General features: G+C 40.6%; 1 protein-coding gene across 1 annotated transcript in view; it reads right to left on the bottom strand.

Moving 5' to 3' along the window:
• The window catches only part of si:ch211-186j3.6 (neural-cadherin), a 488898-nt gene that overhangs the window by 167723 nt on the left and 300784 nt on the right, over positions 1–20391 (bottom strand). Inside the window, exon 26 of the mRNA XM_036135719.1 lies at positions 7367–7644. Within this exon, the coding sequence (XP_035991612.1) occupies positions 7367–7644 (278 nt within the window). The remainder of the gene's footprint in view (positions 1–7366; positions 7645–20391) is intronic.

Raw genomic sequence — 20391 nt, 5'->3', positions numbered from 1 at the left:
ACGCCCCAGCCCTACATTCCTTCACACAGGAAGTGAGAGAAGGCCAATATCTGCTAAATCCCCAGGAAGGTGCTGTGCTGCAAGACTTTATATGTCAGATCTGGGTTTAGAAAAGCAAGCTGGTATGGGAGAGTAGCCCAGATTTGCCCACAGAAAGAAAAGAAGGAGGCAGCAGACAGTAATTTCTACTGAGAGCTGTGTTTTTTAAGTCCTCTCGCCCACATGCTGTCATTAGCTGGTGGCTATGTGCTCTCTTTCCCAAAGGCTGCTACTCAAAAAGAAGGGCTGCAATCACATATCATGCCACACAGCAAGACATGAAATTACCAGGAGATCATTCTTTTAAGTATACCTTTGGGTTTATTTCAATTTTTTTTTTTTTTTTTGTTTCTTGCCAAACATTTGACACTTTAAATCAATTCACTGTGTATGGAAAACCTCAAATGATGTAAAGCTGTTTTAAAAAAAAGCGGTGACAGTTGACAGACAGAACAACAAAAAAACAACTATCATATATTTCTGCGTGCCAGTGTAACTGTGTCTTTTCTGTGGGTGGAAGTGTGCTCGTGTATGTGTGTGCATGGGAATAATTCTGGGATTATGTCTAATTTCAAGCCGGTGAATCATCCCGTTAAGGTCCAACAGCGAGCCACATGCTAGCGCTGCCAGCCAGACACAAATCCTGCCCTTTTCACTCACTGCCTCTAATTAAATGAAGCTGAAGGGTAAAATTACCTTCTACAAGCCCCAGTAAGAAAGCTCGGTGGACACACGCTATGGAGGCTTTTGTTAATCTGCAACGAGTGTTAAAAAGATGTGTGTGTGTGTGTGTGTGTGTGTGTGTGTGTGGCTTCAGTTCTATGCATTTGTTTAACTCTGAATTGTAGTCATTGAGGTAATAATCTTCTTTTACTCATAATAATTTAGTGCAGAAATGTTCAGGTGGCAGTGTTAATATGCAAAGGCTGCCGGCTTCATTACTAGAGTTCATATAGCCGCACCGTTACCGTTTATCAAAGGCCATCAGTGATATTGTCTCACTGCAACAAAACAGCTCTATCTCCCTTTCTTCTTGTTTAGGATAGCGACGTCTCGCCCTGAACTGCTATACCATGCACTGTGTCAGGGCGGATTTAATTGGCTAATAGGTCTTGAGGTATTTCTGGCATCTCTAACCATAAAGCTTTCCATTTGAGCGAAAGTTAGGATGAAATGAACCAGCTCCCCATTTTACACTGGTTTGATAATAGAGCAGAAGCGATTTGCTAATTTTAGGAAGTTTCCACTTTGCTCATAAACCAATGCAAGAGTAAGAACCAAGTGTTCATTTCATCATAAAGTGCAACTTTTGCACAGTGTTAATGTTGTGGATGTGATAAAAGCGTAATCCCAGTCACTGAAGTTGGATTTAATTGGTTGCAGGGAGCCCTTCATTTCCACCTCTGAGGAGTCGAGCCTGAGGATACGCGGCGCGTCAGGCTGCACGACGCAAAGTTTAAACAGAGCCGTCATGTTTCCTAACTCAGGAAGGCTGACGTCACTGGTGGCATAAACGCGATTTGTTGTTATCATGATGTGCTGAACGTTTTTCACATCACTTGCAGCCGTGTTTGCAGAGTCATTTATCCTAATAGAGACAGTTAATCTTTGGCACAAGAACTGGTATTATGCAACAGCTAACATCTTTCATCTAAGAGACTGAAAGGTCTCTTTCTATTTATAACATCTGGAAACAGGAACATTTCAGAGTTGTACTGTAGTTTTCTTCCCCACTGAACGTTTCTAAATTCTGTTTCTTTTATATTTGGAAGAGAAACACTGGTCTTGGATACCCATTTTCAAAGACGGAGTGAAAATAACACGGTAGAAAACCTAAAAGTGATAAATTTGATCAGAGTGGACAGACTGCAAATAGTAAGTAAGTAAGTAAGTAAGGAGATAATGGTTAAAACAAAAATTCTGCAAAAATCTTTTTTTAGGCATTACACTAGAAATTGAGAAACGCCACTGTGGTCGAGCTCAACCTTTCGTTGTCACAAAATTGTATTTGAGCTCGGGTTTTGATACTGGATGTTATTGCGTCATTGAAAAGAAAGTCCCAGACCACAAACTGCAAATGCTGCGTGTTTGCGCTTGTGTTAGTCAAATCTCTTCAGATACTTTTAACATCAATGTTTACAGCCCCTAAAGACAGTTTAAAAATCCTAAAAAAGATTGATCAGATTTATTGGCTGTGTGGTTAGAGCTGAATAAAATTCCTATCGTCTATTTTATGAGCCTCTCTGTGCCCGTGTCTAAAAGATGATGCTTAGTGCCAAAGCGCTGATGCTGGTGTCATGGAGTTCTTGCAACAAGCATTATAATGTCGAAGACTTCCTCAGTCATGCTTGAATTTGCCGATAGGGGCAGCTGGATATAAACGATATATTTGGTGCAGATGGAACTGACATACGTCCTTCATCATCACAGAGATGCAGACTCTGCCAGTCCAACTTACACATATTTGGGATCTGTTTTCTTTTTGTGGAAATAAACAATTGATTTAATAGCTAATAAGAAAAGTGATGATATTGCAGCTTTACGCTTTACTTCCATCATGTAGTAGTTTCTCTGCCTTTTATGTCAATGGCATAAAATAACACTATTTTAACCAACAGTTAATAATAATATATTCTAACCAAATTTATGCAGCAGAGGGCAGCGACAGCTTCCTAGTTGACCTACACCGTAGCATTTTGAGGCCAGGAAAAGATTTTAAATGCTAAAGACAAAAAAAAAAAACAATAGAGAAGTCAGAGGAACGCGCCTGTGCATATTGTCAGTTGTCCGGGTCATCGCAACATCAAACAGGCTTAAATCGGAGCCTTAAAATTAGTCCAGTTGCTCCATCCAAATAGCTCTTTTGGGTAGGACACTTTAGTCAAAGCAGAAGTGCGGCAGCGGTCGCCATGATAAGTGCTGTCCAAATAGTGCAGTCAGTAAGGAAGGAGAAGGAGAGCGCGCACTTTTGTAGTTCATTTTCAGAAGGCTCTAGAGACTCGCATCACTCATGTTCGTTTCCATCACATAACAAGGTCAAAGTTAAAGGCTGTCCGAAATCGGCACAGCAACCTGGAGCTCCTTTCCTCCACATAAAAATATCTTACTGCTGATCCCATGTGAGGAAAAGGAACAGCAGCTAGGAGCTATTAGACATATTCGGGTTAGGGTTCTAAAGTGTCCATGGCCAAGAACATCTTGGAATTGACTTACAGCACATCCAATTCTACGGTGTTTGTTGCTGTTCCAGCTGTCATTTAATGCGGTTTAGGTGTTTTGGTAAGGGTCAAATGGTTCAGCAGTTTTTTGAATGTGCATTTGTTGATCCTATGGCAATATTTGTTGAGGGGATATAAAGCAAAGCAGTTGGAGAAAGGAGAGCATTATTTGCATGTAATCCAGAGGGGACATCAACCCTTAGATGATCACAACATGCGCTGCAAGTGAAAGACACGGCAAATCTGTTGGTGTGAAGGTAAAACACGAGAAATATAGTTCATTGTTTTACCAGTATAAGCAAAGTAATGACTGAATGCAGGATGCTGTAAAACAGCCCAAGAGCTATAACACACCATCCAGGGAGACGGCGAGCCAGGGCTCCAGTAAAATGTACAGATAAGCACCAAGTAACGAACTGCAGCGTTGCCTGACTGCCCTAACAAAGGAACACCATTTGTTTACATCTTGTCTTTTTCTGAGTGGCAGAGAAGTGCTTCCAGATTCTTTTACTTTTGATTATGAGGAGTTTTACAAGTTTACAAGTTTTGATAACTTCATTTCCACGTGCAAAGTTTTTAAATGCCATGTCATTTCTGTCCATATGTATGTTGCTCATATATAAAAGTACATGTGACAGTTGCACTTTATTACTCGTAACTATATTATCCTGTTGTCTTGTGGTCCACACACCAAATCCAAATATACAGATAATCCATTTTTGAAGCCCATTTTTTAAGTTGTTGGGTTATTTTTGTTTTGCAAACTGTAAAATATGATAAGAATAGGCACCATTCTATATACAAAAAATCAAATCACTAAATGAACATCAATGCGCTTTATGCTTAAATACTGAAGCTCAGGGGCCGAGATTCTCCAAAATCCAGCCCTGCACATTGAGCACATCCTTTTACTTGAATCAGACTGTGACTCCTCCTCAGGACGGCATGCTTGTTTTACTGCCACAAGTTCCCCTTAACATACCAAAGGAATATTCGACATTCTGAGACACTCTTGTGTGAATCTCGCCCCTCAAGACGCAGAATGATCCTGAAGGCCGAGAGCCTGAGCTTTCATTGAGCTGCCTTTTCAGTCGCAAAATGAAATGTTTGGGAATTCTTTTGTGTCTGCTCCTCAGTCTGACCCCGTAAAAGCTGCAGGATCAGCCAGGAGGCTTACAAGCGTATTCATTTATTTACCATGCTTTTATCAAACTCCTAATGCCCCAAGCTTATTCATTCTAATGGCCTTTCAGTGCCGTAGAAGGGGAAATGAAAGTGTGCAAACATCACCGGTGACAGCATTGAAATGTGTCCAGAGCTGATAAATAAAGTAGCACATAAACCCCAGGATTTGTTGGCTTTTCTCGAGAGGAAAATGAGCTCAGTGAAACCGTAATTTTATGAGAATTTTGAATTCTAACTGAAACAATATGAATGTTTAAACAATCCTGGTCATTAAAAGATAACTTGTAAGTGATGTGCACATCTTTGACAGATATTATAATGTTTTATGCATCTATTGTAAAGGAGGTTAAAGAAAAAGAAAAAAAGCACAAGTTGATTCCAACCAACTTGTTTTTTTGTTGTGATTCACCAAAACTAGAACTTCAAAAACCAGGAAACGTCAGAATTAAAGAGACAGTAACCTATAACGGCAAATAAACCAACACACCTACATGGAAAGAAACGCTATGTGCAAAACACATCCTAAAGTTGAATTATTCTAATTTTTTCCTGTCAAAACTATAGAAAATCATCTGAAAGGAATAGTTTTAACGAAAGCTTCCAATTGGATTATATTTTTAGGTTTCTTTCATTTGTTTTTCTTTTGTGGCTTCTGTTAAACCACAAATCATTTAAATAATACAACTACAAAATACATCTAACTAAACTGTGAAGCATTATTGTGTGTAATACTTAAAATAACCAATCAGAGATGGGAACTTGAGTTTCAGAACACAAAGACTGAGGGAGTTGGCAGAGATCTGACTCAACAAACTTCATCTCCGAGGTGAAAGCAAGCTGGTACATACAACAAAGTATTCACCCACAGGCATAGTGAAGACATCAAAACGACCACTTAAAAGATGTATCAAACCCAAAATGATTAAATCACTCAAAACATCTTGTAAATTTAAGCTATTTCTAAATCTTTTTTTAATTCGCTCAATTAGCTTTATGAGGCTGGTCACCTGAAATGGTTTTCCAACCGTCTAGAAGGCGTTGTCAGAGGTAGTAATAGAAATAAAGACAAACTATTGAATGAGAAGGTAAGACTGGTAGTTCCAGGGTGTGGAATGGAGATTTGTGCTGGCAACATTTTTAAAAAAAAAAATAAAATAAAACAAAATAAAATAAGGGAGGTGTGATGAGTTGTGGCAATTTTAGAGGAATGCAGTTTAAATTATAGGAAAGAGTATTGGAAGCTAGACTGAAGTCAGAGGTGAGAATCAGAGAGCAGCTCTATAGTTTCATGCCAAGAAAAAGTACTACAGATGCAGTATCTGCTTTGAGAATGTTGATAGAGAAGCACAGAGCGGGTCAGAGGGAAACACATCGACAGCATATGAGCACCAGGGAGTGGCACCAAGGAAGAGACGGGAGGCAGAGATGAAGATACTGAGGTTCTCTTTAGGAGTGACGTGAATGGATAGGACCAGGAATGAGTACATCAGACGGACAGCACGTGATTTTATTTGGAGATAAAGCCAGAGAGGCCAGACTGAGGTGGTTTGGGCATGTAGAGAGGAGCGATAGTGAGTATACTGTAGAAGGATGCTGAGGCTGGATCTGCCAGGCAGGAGGCCTGGAGGAGGACCGAAGAGGACATTTATGGATGGAGTGAAAGAGGACACGATGGTAGTCAGTGTGATAGAGGAAGATGCAGAAGACAGGCTTAGATGGAGAAAAACTACTCAGTGTGCAAACCCCTGGAAGGGAAAAGCTGTTAGAAGAAGAAGACTGTAAGCTACTGACAGCAGTTTTGACAAGTGATCTGCTGCATTTGAATATTTTACTGGAAAAGCTTGGCTTGACTTGTCAACCATTGACATTCATTGCCTTTGGACTACTAATGGCTCAGGACGACCTATTATTGTCAGCTGTAACTTCAGACTAATGATCACGTGTTTTTTTTCCCAGCTAAATTCTGTATTCAGTGGCCTTGGGTTGTTTCAGGAGAACATTAGCTAAACGCTCAATACAGACACGTCTGACCTTTCAAAATAAAAGCAGTTTCTGTTCTGTTCATTTAGAAATTTAGAAACTCTCTCTCTCATTCACTCCATACACTGTGTCTATCTCATTATGCTGGACTTTATAGCATAAAGTGGAACATGTTTATTCTTTAGTCTTAGTAACAAAGGTTTAAAAGGTAGAATTAGAACATGGTTACATAATGAACCTAAAATCACTGGGCTCAGAGAGACATAGGGCAGCATATAGTGAAAGAGTGGACAATACAATGCAGGGTAACAACAGGTAACAATAAAGTTAGTTCTAATCTGAAATAAAAAACACTTTCTTTGTTTCACTCAGAGTTTCAACATTTTCTGTTAGGGAACAGTGAACTGGTTCTAAGGATTTTTAGCAAAGTTTTCTGACTTTCTGTAAATGAGTCTAAAACCAACAATGACCACATAATAATAACTTAAATGTGCAATAATTTTATTTTATTCCTAACAAAATTAAGCAAGATCACCTTTTTAACAGATTTCTGGATGCCAATTTTTTTAAATGAATCTGGAAAAGAACTCCAAATACTATTGGCCCCTCCAACAAGTCATCTACCTTACATCACAAGACAAAACCCCTTCATTTTGATCTAAAAAAAAGCTTTTCATTATACTGACAGTTTCTGAAAATACTGCATCACTTGTTATTTATTGGTTTTGATTTGCTGGAAGTCGCCCCTATGATGTGTGTAAATGTTACCTGCATGCAAAGTTGATTGAATTTAGATGTGAAATGTTGATGCAGAAGAAGTTCCTTGAGTCCATGACTTCTGTTTGTCTAGGTTCCTATTATTTACAGCCTTCATGTCCACATATCCTTCATGACGATGATAAACGAGCAGGAATAGTGCGTGCGTTGTTCCCACGGATCCTCACCTGTAGCCATGCTGAGTGTCCACGCACACGCCTCCATTGAAGCAGGGGTTCCTGGGATACGAGGCGCAGGGCTGATGGGACTGCTCCCGGCCTGGGCAGGAGCACACGGCTTTGGACTCCACCATCACAGAGACCAGGCTCATTGTCCCACAGTCCACCACTGTGGGCGCGTCCCGCACGTTCAGCACGTTGGTGCAGCCAGCGGTGCCGGCGCACTCTGAGCCAGGACACTCGTCCACCCGCACCTGGAACACGCTGACCTGCAGGAAGGACTGGAGCTGACAAGACAGAGACAGAACAAAAAAAATGAGAACTGGCGTCAGACTAATAAAAGCAGTGTTTTTTTTGCAGAGTTCCAGCAGCACTGTCAGTGCTCTTTTAACTAAGAGCCGAGCAGGATTCCTTTCCCTTTTTGACACTGATATGTTCTCCGGTTGTTATCACTGCAGGCAACAGAACTGCTTTTTGTTGTCTTGTACTTCTATCTTCCGGACTCTCACAATAGGATGTATTTTCTTTTGCACAGGCACCAGCTACTGGCGGGGTGATAGTACAGAGACAGCGATCCCTCACCGACTGCCCACACACAGACACATCCAACTGTGTTGGATCAGTACAGAAAGACAAAGCAGAAGCACTGCAGCCTGGTAATGAACCCGGGTCTCTGCAGTGGTGAACGAGTGAGCCAGGCTCCTTCTTCTTGATTGCTTTTATTCTCCAAAGTTGGGATAGGGGGGGAAAAAAAGCCATCCACCAGAACTATATCATTCATTCAGGCCCCTGGGATCCTCACAGTGTGGCTAGTTTGCTCAGGACTGGTTAGCTTTCTGTGCATGCATTTACACAGCTTTTATGCAGAATGCTGAGTGCTTATAGCTTGTCAATGGAAAGCTGCTTTATACGGTCTGATTCTTTTTCAGTTTAAAAAGGTTTTGATTGACTTGAAAAAAATAGTTCTACTCAAAAACACATGGGAAAAACCCAGTTATATATCAGCTCTTATTAGAAAACAGACAGGTATAAATATGAGCAGTAAAGGAAACACTTTCAAACACATGGCCAGATGATGGGAATCTCCAACATGTGGCATGTATGGATTCAGCTGCCACACAGACTGGAAACCTGTCCAGTTAGAGAGAAAAAGAACTAACTACAGCCCTGTAGTTAGTTCCAACAATAGTCAGCATAGTTGTTTGTTTCTAGGTGAGTTGAACATCTGAAATTTAACTCAAAATCATCACACTCAGGGGCGGATCCAGGATTTTTCAAAGGGGGGTGCGCATCTAAGGGTCATGGGGTCGAGACAATGTGAGGCTAAATGACCAAAGAATGCCATCTTTACTCTTTCACACTACCCTAATTATTCATCTAAGGGTTTTTTAATTGATAATAATTTTAATGGATGAACATAAGTGGAATTAGCATTATTACCTTATTGTAATTGAAAATGGGTTTTTAAGTCAAAATCTCGTGCTTTTTACAGCATGCACAAGGTTAAAAAGTAGTTTGAAAAAAAAATTATCCTTATCAACAATTAATCAAATAAAGATTTTCTTTATTTCCAGAAATGATATTTATACAGAAAATGAAATAAACAGACCCAAGGACTTAACTGTTTGGTATGGTTCAGGTGATAAAGGAGTTTTAAAAATATACATGTATTTTAACAATATATTTTAACCATATAAACTATATTAAGAAAAAAAAAATACTTAGAAAGACCCAAGGACTTAAGAACAGTTTGGTATAGTTCAAGTGATAAATTATTTTTTAACATATTTTAACAAGATAAACCATGTTGAGGAAAAAAAATCTTTAAAGTAAGTTAAACCAATGAACATGTACGGGGAAGTTAAGCCATAAGCCTATAATAGAACTGTAAGACTTTACAAAGAATATTGTTCTCTTCTACAACACCTTCAACTTTATGATGATGATGATAATGGGTTTATGAATGTCAACCTTCTGGGATGCTTCTGGACAAATATGTCAATGATTTTGTTGATGTCTAAATGAATGTCCTTGTGGACATACATAAGTAGCAAAGCCACAAACCTTTCCTGTCCCATTGTTGATCTCAGCAAAGTTTTCACTGCTTTAAGGCCTGAGTTAGCACGTTCCACAGAAGCACTTGTAAAAGGTATAACTGACAGAAGGTGAAGAATCATAGAAATGTTTGGGTAGCACGGGTAGCACTTCATATTTGTTATCCTTAGAATTTCAGGGAGAGAGCTGGGTTTTTCCACTGATGATAACCACTTTGTGTGCCACAACTTCACTTCCTGCCTGAATGTTGATCCTGATGGTAGATCATCTTTATATGATGTAAAGATCTCTTTCTCACTCTCATCGTTCATCATATGCAAGTTGCTTGGCAATAGTTTTAAGCCTAGTATGTTTTCATAAAGGAGACCATTCTTAGTTTTAACAATAAAACTCATGTGGCACTAAAAGGTTTAGATCAGACAATACACACTACACAATAACTATTGTATGCGTGTCAATGTCCACTATTTTTTTTACTTTACACTCTTTTTTCAATACTTTTCAAAAACTGCAACAAAAATTTAATTTTCATAACTTTCCTGTTATTTGAAAAAGTTTTCCTGAAATAGCATTACTTTACAACTTTACACAACTTGTGAGAACTCAATGTTTTCTCATTATCAACATTTTCTAACGATCATCATACTTTTTTTCTGTGGGGAGAATATAAGATTAAGATTGATCCATACTCCAATCTGGAAGGTGGCGGTAATGCACCTAAAAGTTGTTTGCCAACCACTATTAAAAAAAGAGAAGAAGAAGAAATAGTAGTAGAAGAAGAACACGCTCGTCACTGCGCGCTATTATCCAAGATGGCCACGACCGGTGCGGCAGAGAGTGATTATTTAGCGATAGTGATGGAGTTTCATGGATTTATCATCATCATCTGAGAGCGATTTGGAATATATAGAAGACTTTCTTGACAGCAACCTGATTTTTGACGAAATCCAGCCATACCAGTTTGAGGCAAGGAGACCAAAAAGGAACGATGTGAGATGAATCTGTCTGCTGCGGCAGCGGTCTCCTTATTTTTGTGATGTTTTTCCACTTTTACCCGATGTATTGCAACATCAAACTGCCATGCACGTGGGCATTGTTGCTTCAACAATAGCTCTAGAGAATTTCAATGGTGAAGTCCTCTGGAAATCCGAAATAATTGTTGTTTATCGCAGCTGTGTGAGAGCAGTGCCTCTCTGCTAAGAAACGTCACAGGATGTGACGTCAGGCCGCCATTACTGCCCATATTTGGGCACTAAATGCCGCCCGCAGTATCGGTGATTGTGACGACAATTTATGCCGCGCCGCCGTTACAGTGCGTTCTAAATGACAGGTACTGGCTATTATTCTTAATTCTATGAAGGATGTTTAAAATTTCGGGCTCTTTAAAAAAATACTTTTGGTCTCCAAAAGGGGGTGCGCGCGCCCCCTGCGCCCCCGCCTGAATCCGCGCCTGACACTAGATCATATTTCTCCATATAAGATCTGGGGAGATGCCCTTTAAATACAGAGCTCTTAACGAGAGTTAGCCTGCTTACAGATGGCTTCAGATATTGCTTTTTGTCACACTTAAATGTTTCAGATCATCAAACAAATTGTTATGACAGATAAACATGACCTGAGCAAATACAAAATGCGGAGTTAAAGGACTTAACGATAACTCAACTTCTGAAACAGGAGGTTCCCCTTCAAACCCCATTAACGGGTTGTTCCAAGTTCCACAGCAACAGCTGGCAGGGAGTCTTTTCCTTCGCTGAGGAGGAATTTTGGTCCGCTCTTCTTTGCCAAAATGTTTTAATTCACACCCATTGGAGAGTTTCTCTCTAATGAAAATTATGAAAAATATAAATAAATAAATAAAAAACGTGACTGATGAGTTAATTAATGCTTGAACAAGTGGGGGCAATCCCTATTTCCATAGAGCCAGGTTTGTTTGGACAGTCTTCCTAACTGCGGTATTAAATAATTTAATAAAAACTGCATCTCTATCTGGTATCTGACTTTCTTTGATCATCTGAACATTTTAGGTGTGACAAAAACAGAAACAAATCTGTAACTGGCCACATGAATTTTTCATTACGCCGCACACAGACCAACATCATGTGCTGGAAACTAAGCCGTTCAGAGCAAAAAAAAAAAAAGTCTCTGCAGTGGGTTTTTTGTGCAATAGTCCGGAAAAGTGGGCTGTATGGTGGTCAGGCAGGGAGGAATTTATGACCCTCAAGGTTGAGGAGAATGATAACGCTTTGGGGGGTTAAAACCGAGTGGAAATTGAGTGTTTGCTGTAGATGGTGTGTGCATGAAGATGTCCTGTCCTTGGCGTGTAGAAGCGACGCCACACAGGTATGTTTTCTCTGAGCTGACATCCGTGTGCTCACAGACAGTGATAATGTGCACAAAGAAAAATTCACAATGAGGAAAACTTAAAAGTGAAAACAGGTCACTTTGTGCTTAATATTCTGGACTGAAGGGACGTTGTTCGGTGTGAAATGACGGCTCAGGCTAACCGGACGGTGCAGCTCCCACACTTCCCTCAGCTATGCTGAACCAGTGACTGTATCTGTGATAAGGACTGTTTATTTAGGTCACCGTTTCTGCTGACTGAGCTTTCATACTAAACATGTAAGCAATCTACTGCATATTTGCTGATTAACAGTGTTTTTCTCTTTTTAAGCTTGCCTAAGTCTGACCTACCTGCATCATTAATGTTTTTGCTGTCTAGGCAAATCAAAAGCCGAATGCATTAACTCAGTGCCGTCTCTCAACTTTGATGCTGCGCAAGGAACGAGCCGCCAGACAACAAACTCATCTGCAGATGAAAGGAGGCGGCCACGAACAAACCGACTCACTGATGAACGATGAACATGTCGATAAACAGAGAGTCGCTTAAATATGTACATCGGCTCTTCCTCATCTGTGTCACATCTGGGATGACAGTTCATTTTTCAGCGCTTCATTAAAAAAAATGAGCAGAGCTCATAAAGATCAGTTTGTTTAAAAGCAGAAGAAAACCTTTCAGTCATGCATCAGGCAGCTCTGCAGCAGACGGAAATGTGTTGACGTCAGCTCTGGCTGTCAACAATAAAAACAGCAGCCGCTTTAACAAGGCAACTTTCAGCCAAGGAGAAAGATCCAGGGCTGAGGAAAACAGCGACAGGATTAGAGTGTTTAGAAGACCTTTCCATAATGACCACAGAGTATAGTCTAAGGTTAAAACCTCTGTTCATATGAAAAAACCTGATTGCTGAAAAGAAGGGATCAGCTTATTGGTTTACCTGTTTGCAAGAACTCCTGTTTTATGGTGCAGCAATATTTAAAGGGTAAGTCGGCCCGAAATAAACTTTTTTTTTTTCTACTAATAAACTGTTAACATGGTTGTCTTATAGTACAGTCTATACATCCTGATCAGTAGTTTGAAAGATTAATACATATTTGCTGAAATCCTGCTTTCGTGTCTAAAATCGTCAGTGTGGCGCCCTCCTCGGGTTAAACGGTGGTCTTACATTGAATTTCAAATGAACATTGCTTTTGGTGCCTATGACGTAATTCTGATATAGTGATGTTGGCAGCTATCCAGGCTGTGGGGTACAAAAGCAGCTCCTTCTTAAGAAAACAAAACAAAAAACAGCTTCCTCCATCTTGTGCCTCCATAGCGACATCTTTTCAAACCTCTAGTGATGTTTCTTCTTCAAAGAAACAGCTAGAAACAAATCTATCAACTTCTTGTGTAATTGGCAAATTTAGGTGAAAGCAACCAATTGTTCTGCCGTTAGTGTCTCGAGGCAGCTGAGGAGGGGCTGGTGTGACACCGCGGTGAAGTTAGTTTTAGGTTGGACCGTAGACAGCCAGCCAGCAAACCAAAAGCTGCCTCCCTGTATCGGCTCAAACAGGAGGCAGACGCCGCTGAAGTGTTTTGCAAATTTGTCTGGGGGCGGGATTATGCCTTTGCATGGCTGTGAGTTACACTTTAAATAGTTAAAGTAACTCGATTAGCTAAAAAACTAATAAACTATCTGTAGGAGGAGTGGAAGGATAAAGACACCCTGGGGAGTAGCGCGATCGCTGAATGTTCTTGTGTAATTTACACTTTGTTACATATAAACTTACTGTAAGCACAAAAAGCAGTGATAGAGATGTTTGGTTGTTTTTACTGTGGCGTGGCAATGCTTCCTAGCAATACATCTTAATTATAAGCTAACTTGTACAAGGGTACAGCCAAGTTGCTCAACTCTGCTAACATGACTCTCGCCATATGGATTTTGCTTCCGCCTAGCTCCACTCACATCCATCTGGGACCTCTCCCATAGAGAGTGATTTCTCCAACCAATTTTATTGTCTAGCCAATCAGGATGCAGGGCTGGAGTTTCATAGATGTGACGTAGTGGAGACGCGACCATGACGTGAGACTGTTTTGATAGCAATGGCGGCTCGTTGAGGAAGCAAGCGTTAACATTGATGCTGCTATTTCTTCTGTGTTGTCCAATCTATCTGATATTGTTTCATTAAAAGAACATCAGAGAACGCCTCTGAAGACTTTTGTTGGTGGAAACCATGTTTTCGCCCTTCTCCCGACTGGATTTGGCAAGTTTTGTTTTCCGGGGGCAGTTAGCGGTTAGCGCAAACCAAATTAGGAGGCCTTTAGTCCTCGACGCGGTCGGCCCGGGATCGACTCCGACCCGCGGCGCTTTGCCGCCTGTCTCCCCCCCTCTTCCTGTCAGCTCACTGTCAATAAAACGCGTGCCACTAGAGCCGCAAACACATTTAAAAAAAAAGAAAAAGAAAAAAGTTTTGTTTTTTTCCTGCGTCGCTCTCACAGCGTCACGGGTTAGCTTCGGTGTGAGTGGTTGAAATAGCACGTCGATAAAGATGACAGACAAGTGGCTTATCCAATCATATACAAGGATTTTTGATAAGGCCCAGCCTTCAATAAAGGCCATTATTATGGAGAGGTCCCAGATGGATGTGAGTGAAGCTAGGCGGAGCGACATACAGCTGGCTAGAGTCAGGTTACAACTCTGCTGCCCAACCCCAGAAATGGAGAAGCACCTGGCTGCAGACCTCCACTGTCAGGCCCGGAAATGCAAGGGGCACATTTTAAAATAAAATTGTGAATGCATTTCCGGTTTAACCGTTTTCCTCACAAATGAGTAAACATCCATCCATACATCCATTTTCTGACCCGCTTAATCCCTCATGGGGTCGCGGGGGGTGCTGGTGCCTATCTCCAGCGTTAAATGAGTAAACATTTTGACAAAAAAATATATCAATTCCCAGTTTATTGTATATATTGGTTTTATTTTTAAAGTAAACCTATTTGGTCAGTGCACACATTTTCTCTTAAGCTATTAGTCATATTCATAAGCCAACATCTCATAAGATGCCATAGGTCAATATTTTATATTGTGTACTATAGAGAGTTCTTTACTGCCTTTTCATTATCATTTAATTTTGACTTTACTGCACTTTCTCTATATATTTGTTTCAGTTAGTTTTCCTGTTGTATAATTCTGTATTTTTATTCTTAACCCCCAAAAATGTCATGTTTTGTTCTATGTCTTTGCTAATTATGTTCTTGTGCTGCCGGAATACCTAAGTACCACTAAATACTAGCCTAACTCTTGGTATCTACAGTATAAGTCAAATTTTTTAAGTGATTAATGAGAGAAAAAAACACAACAAGTCACAACATGATCAATGTTCTGTAGAGCTTTACTCTCACACAAAAACAAAACTCTGTGCCATAGCTCCTACACCAACAGCATCTGACCAAAAAGATTCTGATAAAGCTTATGCCTTCTACAGGTGTGTTCACATCTGCAAGTCTGACTGAGACCTCAGCCTGCTGCTCTTCTTCCTGAAAATCTAGATAAGCAAAATGATCAGCTGTAACATTTAAAACAAAAGCTCCAAAAAGAAAAGATCCCATCATTAATAGGTCTACCTAGATCATATATCAGCCATAAGGCTTTATAAGGAAGAGTCTGGGGACATTCAAAGTGGTTGTTACACTGGTGTCATCGTGGGTTCTTATGGGTTAAGAAATTTAATACGTTATGAGGAAGATTATACATCCTGACATAGAAAACCTGAAGCCAAGAAGCGTACGTAATGTACGTGACAGAGAGATGTTTTCAACTTTGTGATTATGCCCAACTAATGTACAGAGATGTTACAAAAATATTTCATAATGTAACATACGAACAAATCCGTATAGTTACTTTACCTTACGCACTAAAAAAGTTAAGAATCCTAACCATTGGTCAAAGTAAACTTTGAAGTTATTTAATGTTAGGATATCTAAGCATTAAAACGACAACCCAAACCGACATGTATCATTCTGTAATTTGCGTCATTAATGGCTTCTATAACTCTCTCTATACAGCAGCACCTATATTTACAAAGAACACTAGAAACCAGGCATTTACTCTCTGTGGATAGTAAAAATGGGAAACTCACCGCTACTTGGAGAATAAGTTCACTCGCCTTCTTCTTTTCGTACATATGCTCTCTCGCTGGTCTCTCTCGTATTTAAATGACCCTCTCTAAATGTCCTCACCACCTCCCCACCCCCCAAAAAACCTCAGCACTTCCGGGCCTGACAGTGGAGGTCTGCAGCTTGAATATGTGAGGCACCATCTAAAGGGAAATAAACAGGGTTTCCAACTCTACATCGCCAAGAAGCATTGTTACCACGGAGAAATCATTGGCAAAAAGCTGCATTTTGTGGTTAGCTTTAGTTTCTGCTCTATTCGGTATATTCTCCAGATCACTCAGCCCTACGCAGGGCTGATGGCAAACATCCACATCTCCAAGGTTTCACAGACACCTATTACTGCAGCACTCTTGGTGTAAAATACACTCAAAGAGGATAGCTTGGATTTTTTAATGATAAATGGCCTGTACTTATATAGCGTTTTATCAAATCTTGAGAACCCCAGAGCACTTTACACTACATTCAGTCATTCATCCATTCATGCACACATTCACACCCTGTTGGTGGAGCAACATTGTAGCCACAGCTGCCATCTGGGGCATACTGACAGAAGCAGGGCTGCCATAAAGTCAGCGCCACCGAGCCCTCTGACCACCACCAGCAGGCAAAGTGGGTGAAGGGTCTTGCCCATGGACACAATGACTGAGGCGGTCGGAGCAGGGGTTCGAACCGGCAACCAGCCGGTTACAGGACAAACACCTAGCTCCTGTAACACTGATCGGCAGAGGTGGGTAGTAACTAGTTACATTTAATCAGCTACAGTACATTTACTTGAGTAACTTAGTGAACTAAATGCACTTTTGGTAGTAGCTTTACTGCACAGTACTTTTTACTTTTACTTGAGTCATTTTATCACTCAAGTATCACTAGTCTTACTTGTGTGAAACTTCTGGCTACTCTACCTATTGCGAGTAACTTAATGAATAAAGAACATACTTGTTTTAACCAAAACTGCACCAGAGAGACAAAGACCTAGAGTTTGTTAAAGTGAGACATTTTATTTTATTTTACACCAGCTTTGTTATATCAATGTCATTTTCTATCTGCTCAGCACATTGAGCCAATTGGAGGTCAAATAAACATACAGTAAACAGATATTATCATTGGAAGTACTTTGCACTTTTCTAACATACTGTATATACATTAACTGCTGAAAGTATTGCTTTCAAGTCTAATGTTATAATTTTAAAAGAGTGTTTATTCTGCCTGAAATTATTTTGAAATGATGCTATTCTTGTATATTCCTTTTTCCATTGTTGTCTTTAATACACCAGAACTTAACACATAACCGTATACTTTTGTCTGTCCAATTACATAATATTAAATTCAGCATAAAATAACTTATTGAATATGACTGGATACATGTATTTATTTATTCTTTTTGATGGAGAGAGGAAAAAAGACATGACTTCAGCATAGGAATCTTGAGTAACTTCTGTGTAGCAGTTTACAAACGATCACTTGGATTAACCTCCACAACAATTGAAATTGGGGTTGTTTTAAGATGACAGAAGTCTGCTGCTATTCTTTAAACCCAACGCTGATTATACTTACAGTGCCTGGCAAACTTTAAAGTGTTTGAGGAGGCTTTGAGAGTGTGTGTGTGTGTGTGTGTGTGTGTGTTAAACAGGCTCCTAATTGTATTGTTTCTTCAAACATTGTTCCAGTGCATTAGGAGCTTCCACCATCCTCCATCCAACCCCTCTGACAACTTTAACGGGATGGACATCAGTGTCCAACCAATCGCTTTTTCAAGAATCAGAGTCCATCACAGTATAAAAAGTCGCGTGAAAAGATTTTCATTGAGAGCCCAGAAGGGAGGGATCAGTCTCAGTCCTCAGCTATTGCAGGCAGAAACAGAGAGGCAGAGTGAATCAAGGCGTATTTTTTATATGAATCTACTTCTAAGCCATTACTGGAGAACTGAGAACATCAATAATAAACATCGCTTCATTTTCTGCACCTCTTTCCTTCGTTTCCATTCCTTCCTCTTCCCTTCTGCGCCAGCCTCCTCTGTCCTCACGGCTCCTGTTCATCCTTTCTCTTGCCACGCTTCACATCTCATTCTGATCAATGTCTTCTCCAGAGAACTTGGCTGAATTCAGATGAAATGCTCTGTGCTCTCCTCACAAATCACACCTGAAAGTCTATACCTCTGCGCTCACACATCTTTCTCTTTCTCAGTCTGCACTTGTCTCTCATGCCACTGTCTTTCTGAAATTTTATCCATGCACTTCTTTCCTACACCCCACTCTTTTCTGTCACCTTTGAAGATAGCTCTATGAAACAGGAGGTAGCCCAGAGGACAAGCTGAAAGGCTAAGGGCTGTATGGGGTCATTCACCTGAGCTGACCAGCACAATATTAACTGGGTTTGACTGCCCCCCCCCACACACACACACACACACACACCCCAACAGACATGCAAATGCAGATACAGCCCAGCTCATCATCTTCTCCCAGGATACTGGCTCCATCTCTCTGGGCTGTGGAACGCAGACAGCTCAGCCTCAGTGACTGACCTCCTGGAAGCCCACATTAGCAGTGTGCAGTGTGAAGCCTACACTTCCTCTGAAACAAGAAATTAGATCTGACAGACCTCAGCTTCAACACGCTTGGCTTTCATTCTTCCAATAACACAATTAACTTGTTTGCCTAAACGACACTGCAGAAGCCTGTTGGCTTTCCTGACTCACATGGGTATCTGGACATTTCATATCCATTTGATCTTGTGAAAATCTCCGAGTTATAAAAACAATCAAAACCGAAGAAAATATGTCTTAAGAGTTCTGTAAGCTTTATTAATAAAATGCAATCGATGATAATGAAATGAAGACACTCACACATTTAAATCCACTTCCATTGGCCAGAAATTACTTAGAGGCGGATCAGTGAAGGTGTACATGGTAAGAATATGATTAATCAGCATTTTGGAGGAGTTTTGCCCTATTTACACCTCAGATGTTTCATCTATTGCTCTACTGACTCCTGACCAAAAGAGCTGTCTGTGTCAGGGTTTGAGGTCAGCGACCAAAGCGGCAGCAAGACGACAGCAGCCGCATACTGGAAATCTTAATATTTTAATGAAGCCAACTCATGGAATAATACAATTTAGGAGCTTGAATACAACTGGGAATCAATGGAAATTGCCAACAACACAGGTAAGTGGGATTAACTAATTAACACAAACACCCAAGGATCATGAGAGTGTGGGCCTTCAGAGAAGAGGCTCGTAAACCCTAAAAGTCGGAACAAGAACCTAAAGCTTTCATTCCACTTTGTGTAAAAAGGTCTACAAGTAGAGGACATTTAAACGAACTGCCAGCATGACCCAGGGGTCTCATTTGTAAAGCTTGAGTACACACAAAACGTACGTCACTTTCCACGAAAGGCAGTGATCTTTGAAAAAAAAACTTGACGGGACTTGTCAAGTTTTGACAAGTCTTTGACAAGAGTTGCCATGAGGACTTGCGTGGTCCTCATGGCAACTCGCACCCATGCGTACGCTTATTTTGGAGGCCATCACACTGATGGCTGTGAAGAGTTAAATACTGCGGTGACACTGCATAATTGCTGTGTGGTGGATGCAGCTCTGCTGGAAGACCGTGTGATTGGGAGAATTAGTAGGAAACGCTTTTTCAGGGATCAAAGATTTCCTGACCCATGATGATGACTGTCTACTATACGGACTTAGACTCTCTAGAGGATGGATTCCCGAAGTGGGGGTCGGGACCCCCGGGGGGTCGCAAAGCACCTTTTGGGGGTCGCAAGGTGATTTGATACCAATAAATATTTTGTATTTTTTGATCTATGAAACCGATACCCACAATCCTCATTTCAAAGTATGAAGAAGGCAGTCATTTTTTGTAACACTTATTATAAAAATAATACTGTATTCTTTTAATTTTACACTTGTCATTGTTCTCATAGTTTCTCCCCACCCCCCAAAAAAATCCCACCCACCAAAACGGAGTCACCAGTCTTTGACACTGTTATTTATGGGGGATTGTGGGCTGAAAAGTTTGGGAACTTCTGCAGAGCATTGCATCCCGCTATAACCCACAGGCCCCCTGAGGTGCTGGGTCCTGACCCGATCTCCAAACCAGAGCACATAGCAGGTGTGCCTTAGTACTGCTCACACTTATGCTCGCTCAACAGTGCAGCACGCCATCGGCTTCCTAAAATACCGGTAGTGATGTTTGATTCATTTATTGATTTATTTATTTATTTTGCGGTGCGTAAACTTTTAGTTTAGATCCTACACAATGTTTTATAAATGAGACCTCAGTTTTTAGAGTCCAAGCAAGACCACAAGATTCAAGAAGGGTCAAAAATCCTACAATGTCATCAAAGGACCTAAGGCCTAAAGTCTTGCTACTGCTGTTGTAACAGCAGACGGTGGTACAGTCAGAAAGAGACTGCACAGGCTTAAATCTCATGGGATTTGGTGCAACAAACATATCCTTGCCCCTTTAGAAAAACAGGAGCTG

This window comes from Fundulus heteroclitus, chromosome 4 (assembly GCF_011125445.2).
Source record: "Fundulus heteroclitus isolate FHET01 chromosome 4, MU-UCD_Fhet_4.1, whole genome shotgun sequence".
NCBI classification, from domain to species: Eukaryota; Metazoa; Chordata; class Actinopteri; order Cyprinodontiformes; family Fundulidae; genus Fundulus; species Fundulus heteroclitus.
This window is presented reverse-complemented; position numbering and strand designations above follow the sequence as displayed.